Below are 7,500 nucleotides of genomic sequence, written 5' to 3' on the forward strand. Positions count from 1 at the left end.
GCTTCCTAAGAAGGTTGGAAATAGAAATACCTTATGATCTAGGAATTCCTCTACTTGGTATTTACCCACAAGAAATACGAGCCATAACATGAGTAGATACATGCACACCAATGTTCATAGCAGCACTATTTACAATAGCAAAAAGATGGAGGCAGCCTAAGTGTCCATCAACTGAAGAATGGATAAACAAACTGTGATATATACACTCAATGGAATATTATGTTACCTTAAAGAATAACAAGGAGGCTGCATGCCACTTCCTTACATGGATGAACCTTGAGGACATTATGTTGAGTGAAATTAGTCAGTCACAAAAGGAGAAATACTGCATAGGACCACGACTGTAAAAGAACCCATACTAAGGGGGGGGAGGGGTTCTTTGCTGGTTACTGGAATGTGGGGCTGTAGTGAGGGGAAGGAGGGGAAGGTGGAACACAAGGTAGGGAATAGACACAGGATAGTTTGGTTGCTAGGGATGGGGGCAATACACAAGAAGGGGAGGGCAATGGAAGAACAAAGCTTTGTTAATCCAGTTTTGGCCAATTGGTGTAGACTTTTGCTTCTAAGATATCACTTGTTTCTGATATGTTGTCATCTTACTGGATTTGCTTTCTTTGCTCATTTATTTTAATTTTTCTCACTTTCTGTGTGTTTTTTTTTAAATTGATTTTTATCTTCTCCCCTTCTTTTAAATACTTTTGAAGTTATATACTTCTTGTGTATAACAAGCTATAGCTTTCCACTGAAGTTTTCAGTTCGTTCTTCTAGGGTCCTCTATAAAACAGGTAACTTTTAGCCTTTTTGGTTTTTTCTTCTTTCTTCCTTCCATGGCTACAGCTGTGGTAGCATAGTGGTTACAGATTGGACTGCTATCCTCAGAGTCAGCAGTTCGAAACCACCAGCTGTTCCACAGGAGAAAGATGAGGCTTTCTGCTCCTGTAAAGATTTACAGCCTCGGACACCCTGTACAGAGTTGCTATGAGTCAGAACTGACTCCACAACACATAACAACACAACAACAACACGGTTTATACCCATTTCATGTTCTTAGAAGGGTGTGGGGAAAGTCTTAAAATGTACTAGCTCTCTCATTGGTCAGAACTATTAAGAAGGCTTATCTTTTGGAATTAAAAGATTTCTCTAGGTCATCTAAATATGAGTTTGTATTCGTTGATGTTCCTAGAATTAGTTAGGCCCTTTAAAGCTGCAGAAACTGAATTTTTTTAGAAAATACAAGATTTTCTTCTAGTACATCATCATCATCATTATTATTACTATTTTTTGCTTGTTTCCCATTTCTTCAGCAGTTGCTCTAATATTACCATAAATTAGATTACTTACATCTTTTCCCAAGAGCCTCTCACGCTGACAGCTTTTGGCACAAAGATAAACAATATGCCCCTAAAATGGCATATTGGAGTCCTGGGGTGGGCAACCCAATCATGCAAGTTCGGCAGTTCAAATTCAGCAGCCGCTCCTTGGAAACACTATACAAATTGTTATGAGTTGGAACCAACTTGAGAGCACTTAACAATAGCAACAACAAAGTGGCACTTCATAAACTAATGAATTTGTGTCTTGTAGATACTGGAATACAAAGAGATGGGGCAAACGATGTGGGAAGTCTTGTTGGCCTGGAAACAGTCTTGTCTTCCCTCAATGAACCGAGGAAAGAAATGAGTACCATGAGCCTCTGGAGGCAGCAGCTCTGTGCAATAGCCAAGGTTCGCCTCTTGAAGTTAAAGAATGAAAGAAAAAGCCTGTTGGCTGTGTAAGTATCACAGTGTTTTCCATCTGATTGGTCAGTGACATTTAAAAAGAATTCTAGAGCAAAGAGAAAGCTCATAAAAATGATTTTCAACAACTGTATGTGATATTTTAAACACAGAAACATTCCATTGCTCAAGGGAGAATCATTTAAATAAATAAAAGTGGTGGCCACTTTTTAAATAAGTTGTGTGCCACTGAGTCAGTTCGGACCATGGTGACACTGTATAGGGTTTCTGAGGCTGTAAATCTTTATGGGAACAGAAAGCCTCATCTTTCTCCCATGGAGTTACTGGTAGATTTCAATTTTTGATCTTGCAGTCAGAAGGCCAGCTTGGCATTGCAGGTTAATGCTCTGAACTAACAAAGTCGGCTTAAGTAGCAAGGTCAGTGGTTCAAGCTCATCAGCCGTTCCTAGGAAACCCTATATAGGGTCACTATGAGTCGGAAGCGACTCGATGACACATAACAATAACAACAGCCAGGATTTCTTAAATAAAAAGTTGTTAAATGCTGTCAAGTCAGTTCTGACTCATAACAACCCTGTAAAGTTTCCAAGGAGCAGCTGGTGAATTTGACCAACCAACCTTATGGTTAGCAATCCAGTGCTGAACCTACAGCGCCACACCAGGACTCTGAAATGTCATAAGAGTCTGCTTTTATCAGAAAACTAAAATGTTTCGTCAGAGCACGGGAAGCTAGCACTTTGGCCTCCTCCTAGAGCCTTGCCTGTGTCCCTGCAGGTAGACCTAGTGATGCTGCAGGTTAAGCTGGGGACTGCTAACTGCAAAGTCAGCAGTTCAAGCCCACCAGTCACTCTGCAGAAGAAAGAGAAGGCTTTCTGCTCCTATAAAGCTTTGTAGCCTCAGAAACCATACACAGGGAGGCTATGAGTCAGAAATGAGGCAGAGGGTTGGTTTTAGAGCTCCATGTTAGGCCTTGCATAGACTTCATATCTAAGTCCATTGAATGATTCAAACACTCTCCTACAATCCAGCCTTTTAACTGAGTACTGCCCATTTACTTAAACTTATGTCTTCGTTGCAGACATTTTCATGCAAAAATATCTTTGAGAACCTCTACATAATAACCAAAAATAAAACGAAACAAACTCACTGCCATAGAGTCAGTTCTGACTGATAGTGACCTCATCTAGGATTTCCAAGGAGCGGCTGGTGGGTTCTGAACCTCTGACCTTGTGGTTAGCAGTCCAGGGATTAATCTAGGTACCACATTGGGACTCATTCTGCATAACACTCTGTGTTAGATGTTCTACAAATATATCAAAATAACCAAACATGAACTGACAGCACGGGCAGCAGGTGATTAGAAATTCACTGAGTAACTACAGCAAAAACTAGACAATCCTGATGTGGGAATTGCATTAGTCTGTTAAGTGCAAGGTCGGGGGCTCATACCCATCAGCCTCTCTATGAGAGAAAAATGAGACTGTTTGCTCCCTAAAAGATTCCTAAATAGCGTTGCTATGACTCAAATTGACTGGATGGTAGTGGATTTGGTGTGGTAAACACCAGAATTTTTTAAAGTGGGAGGATTTCTAAATATGGGCATCTGAGAAAGGATTTTACATGAGGGAGAATTGAATTTGGTGGAGTAGAATAGAACATTTTCTCCAACCAGAGAAAGGAGAGTAACCATTCAGACAGAGAGATGTACTGAGCATGGGTCTACATGAAGATTCTAAACACATAAAGTATGTGAAAAGTTAAAGTAGCTATTGGATTTTTTATTGTTTTAAATAGGATAGTCATTTAATTAGTACCAATGCAACAATGCGGCTGGGTACAGTATACATTGGGTTGGAAACAGTAGACATTGAAGGCAGTGGAAACAATCACATAGGACAATATTGGAAGAAGTCAGAAAGAAAGAAAGAAAGAAAAAAGTATAGACCCAAACTTGGAAAGTGGAAAAGAGAAGAGAACATGGAGACAAATAATAACAAAAAAAGATAGCAAGCTACAACTTTTTGGAAAAGAGACTTAAGGTAGAGAAATGAATTAAAGATGAATGTGTTCTAGAACCCAGATGAGTGAGGAAATGCCATCACTTTCAGAAATCAGAGGCAGTGGGAAGAGCACACGTAGAGTGAAGTAAGTGTATGTAATGGAGACACCGGATTGTAGTGTGGTCCAGCTAAATGAAGAAGTGTAAGACTGAGAAGGTCAAAGAAGGAGACATTGGAAATAAAGATTTCAGAGTGCTGACTTGACAGCACTTAACAACAACAACAATCAGCAACTTCATACGCCTCAATGAGATGTCCAAAGATGATAATTGGGAGAGAGAAAGACCAAAGTTAAATATATGAGAACCATCTCACTTTAGAAAGCAGATCACGAGGGAAACTGCCCATTTCCTATGTGTGGTTAGTGTTTATAACTTATCTCCGATCTATATCTATCATCTACTTATGACTCAAAATCTACAAAACTTGGCATATGTGGCTGTTTCTTTTACATTTTCCTCTACACAGGTTATTGCTTTTTGGGATTAGCTTTTTCCCTCAACTTTTGGAACATTTATTCTATGAACTGTATCAAAAAAATTATTCCTGGGAACTGTCTCCTAAAATGTACTTCCTCTCGCCGGGACAAGCACCACAATACCATCTGACTGATTTATTGGTCATCAATAAGACAGGTAAATATCATGCCAAAATGCAAAATACAAATGCTAAAATGGTGCTTTTGGTGAGATATTTCTCAAAAAATAAAGACAACAAAATCCTTTATGTTTTAGAAAGTCCTTATGAGGCCAAACAAGAAATGAATTTAAAAAAAGCAACCAAAAAGAGATTGAAAAGATTTATTTTAGAAACATATTGCAAGTTTCCCTAAGCCCTAAAACTCAATGCAAAAAGTAATTAAGGGAGTTGTGGGAAGGTGAACCATTGAACGATCTTTAAATATTTTGGTATCCATTTTATAAGTCTTGCATTCCTGGGCTCTGGAAAAATCTAAGCTTATAAGAAAATAGAAAACTAATCTCTATTAAGGATGCAATGTAAAACGGAATTAATATGTTTGCACTAATGAAAATTGCAAGTAAATGCCTAGATTCTAGATAAAGTAACTTTGTCATATTCATCTATGATCTCAGAATGGATTTTAGTACCATTTCAGTTTTGCTATGCTAAGAAAATTCTCGGTTTAAGCGATCGTGATGTGCTTTCAGGAACATCACTTAGACTTTTGTCTTTATTTTTTTTTCTCAGTATTACCTGCCGGTTTATTTTATTTTTGCCTTTTCTTTACCTTCATGGTAGGGGCAAGCATCAAGAACTTTATACATTCTCTGAGGCGGCAGAACATAGCTTTGGAAGTGGATGCCTTTGGAACTAGAAATGGCACTGATGACCCCTCATATAACGGTGCTATCATTGTGTCTGGTAATGAAAGGGTACGTCGGGTTCTCTTTGTTGTACCTCATTGAAGATATTGATCAAAAGGACAATTTGAGTAATATATATCAACAGACATAAAAGATCTATTTGATTCAAACAAATGGGATATTTTCATTTTTAAAGAAGGTGGGCCTCAGTTACTTTCCCAAAGTCTCCATTGTAATAACAGAACATGAAATATTGTTTAATTTTACTCAAATTATATACAATGGTACAATTAATAATTAATTTAAATTTTAGTATGTTTGATTACATTTCAATAATTAATTTAAATCTTAGTAGCAATTGAATTTCATTTCAAATGACTTTTTTTTGTATCATCAGATGATAATACCTATTGTAAACTACTGATCTAGTTGCCAAGAGGTAGTATTGGTAAACTTTGAGGGAATGAATGGCTGGGTTTTGGGGGCTCAGGACCATACTAATCTTGGGATACAGCATGGTCAGCCCTACAGCCTACTTTGGTGAGTGGTGACTGGGATCTGGAAAGCTGGTGAATGGACCATCTAAGGTCTAACTATTTATTGGTCTCTTCCTGTGTGGAGGAAAGCAGCATGGTGAAAATTGAAGACACTTGGAAACAATTAGTCCAATGGACTCATGAAACACTCCATGACCCTAAACTCTAGACCAGAATAACTAGAAGGTGCCCAGCTACCAACCGCTCTGAAAAGGATCACAGTAGAAAGTCCTGGGTAGAGTGAGAGAAAATGTGGAATAAAATCCAAAATCATAAAAAGAAAGACTAGGATTTCAGGTCAGGACCAGACTGGAGGAACCCTGAGACTAACGTCTTTGGTCACCCTTCAAGTCTGGAACTGAACTCATCCTCATGGCTCAACTTTTAACCCAGCAGTTGTTGTGTTGTTAAGAGCCACCAAGTCAGTTCCAACCTATAATGACCCTGTATAGAGTTTCCATGGAGTGACTGGTGAATTTGAACCCCCAACCTTGTGGTTCAAACTGACCTTGCAGTCCAGTACATTATCTCACAGCACTACACCAGAACTCCCAACAGTAGACAGGTGTATGTGGGACACAACAATGCTAGTGAGATTGGGAAGGTGGCGTTTTTCTGGAGATGAAATTCAGGGAGTTGAGGGAGGGGAAGGCATGGAGGCAGGAAACGCAGGGAGGAAGGGGGATAGTTGATGTTGCACTGAAGGAACTGCAGTCATCGTTGGAATGCAGAGAAGTGCATGGTTTGTGGAGTGTACAGCTCACGGTCTGCTCTGTGGTCCTCAACTCAAGTCTCACACAAAAAATGAATTGGCATTGGCACCTAATTTATTTTAGTGGATATGCATGTATGTGGTTTTGACATGCAAAAGCGGAAGTCCTAGATGCTAAACTCAACAAAAGTGAGTCAAATCCAGTAAATATGCTCAACTATCTTATTAATTTTTTTTAATTCCTCAGTTTCTTATAAAGTGGCTTTATGAACCATCATCATTGGATCCCCTGTAAACTTGTTAGGAATATTGAATCTCAGGCACCATTCCTCGCTGTTTAATATTTTCATTGATCAAGATCTGCTGGTGACAAATTATTTTTGTGAAGTGCCATCGAGTCAGTTCCGACCCATAGCGACCCTGTACAGAGTTTCCAAGGAGCAGCTGGTGAGCTTGAACCACCTTGCAGTTCAAACGACTTTGTAGTCTGGTGCATTAACCCATAGCACCACACCAGGACCTCCATTAAGTTTTGGAAGGTGTGGCATTGTAGGATAAGCACTAGACCACAAGGTCAGTTTGGACCACAAGGTCAGCAGTTCACTCCACTGAAATTTGTTTAGCATCACATCAACACGTAAACCTCTCCTACATGGAAGATGAGAATCTTAACTACTGAGCCAGCATGTCCCCAGTGGGTTGTGGATCGAAACACAGAATCTCAGGCCCCACTCTAGACCTGCAGAATTCAGATCTGAAGTTTACTAAGATCTCATGAGCATTTCTCATAAGGAGCTCTGGTAGCGTTGTGGTTACAAATTGGGCTGCCAATTGCAAGGGTAACAGTTCAAAACTACCAGCGGTTCCACAGGAGAAAGATGAGGTGGTCTGCTCAGAAACCCTGTACAGGGTCGCTATGAGTCGGAGCCGACTCCATGGCATATAACAACAACTCATGGAGGTAGTAACTCTAAATACCAACAGAGAGGAAAGGAGTCTTCACATCAAGTATCAATGTTATCCCCTCTATACACAGGGTAGATAGGGACGGGCAACTTAGACATTGACTACCTAAAATGAAGGAGTGATAAAGGCATGAAGTGGCTGGCTTACAAGGTTTCAGGAGGAAGT

General features: G+C 39.6%; 1 protein-coding gene across 1 annotated transcript in view; it reads left to right on the forward strand.

The window, feature by feature from the left end:
• The window catches only part of ABCA9 (ATP-binding cassette, sub-family A (ABC1), member 9), a 146,321-nt gene that overhangs the window by 40,683 nt on the left and 98,138 nt on the right, over positions 1-7,500 (forward strand). The window contains 3 exon segments of the mRNA XM_006878387.1: positions 1,585-1,771; positions 4,265-4,431; positions 5,057-5,190. Of these exon segments, the coding sequence (XP_006878449.1) occupies positions 1,585-1,771; positions 4,265-4,431; positions 5,057-5,190 (488 nt within the window).

This window comes from Chrysochloris asiatica, unplaced genomic scaffold, assembly GCF_000296735.1.
Source record: "Chrysochloris asiatica unplaced genomic scaffold, ChrAsi1.0 scaffold00192, whole genome shotgun sequence".
NCBI classification, from domain to species: domain Eukaryota; kingdom Metazoa; phylum Chordata; class Mammalia; order Afrosoricida; family Chrysochloridae; genus Chrysochloris; species Chrysochloris asiatica.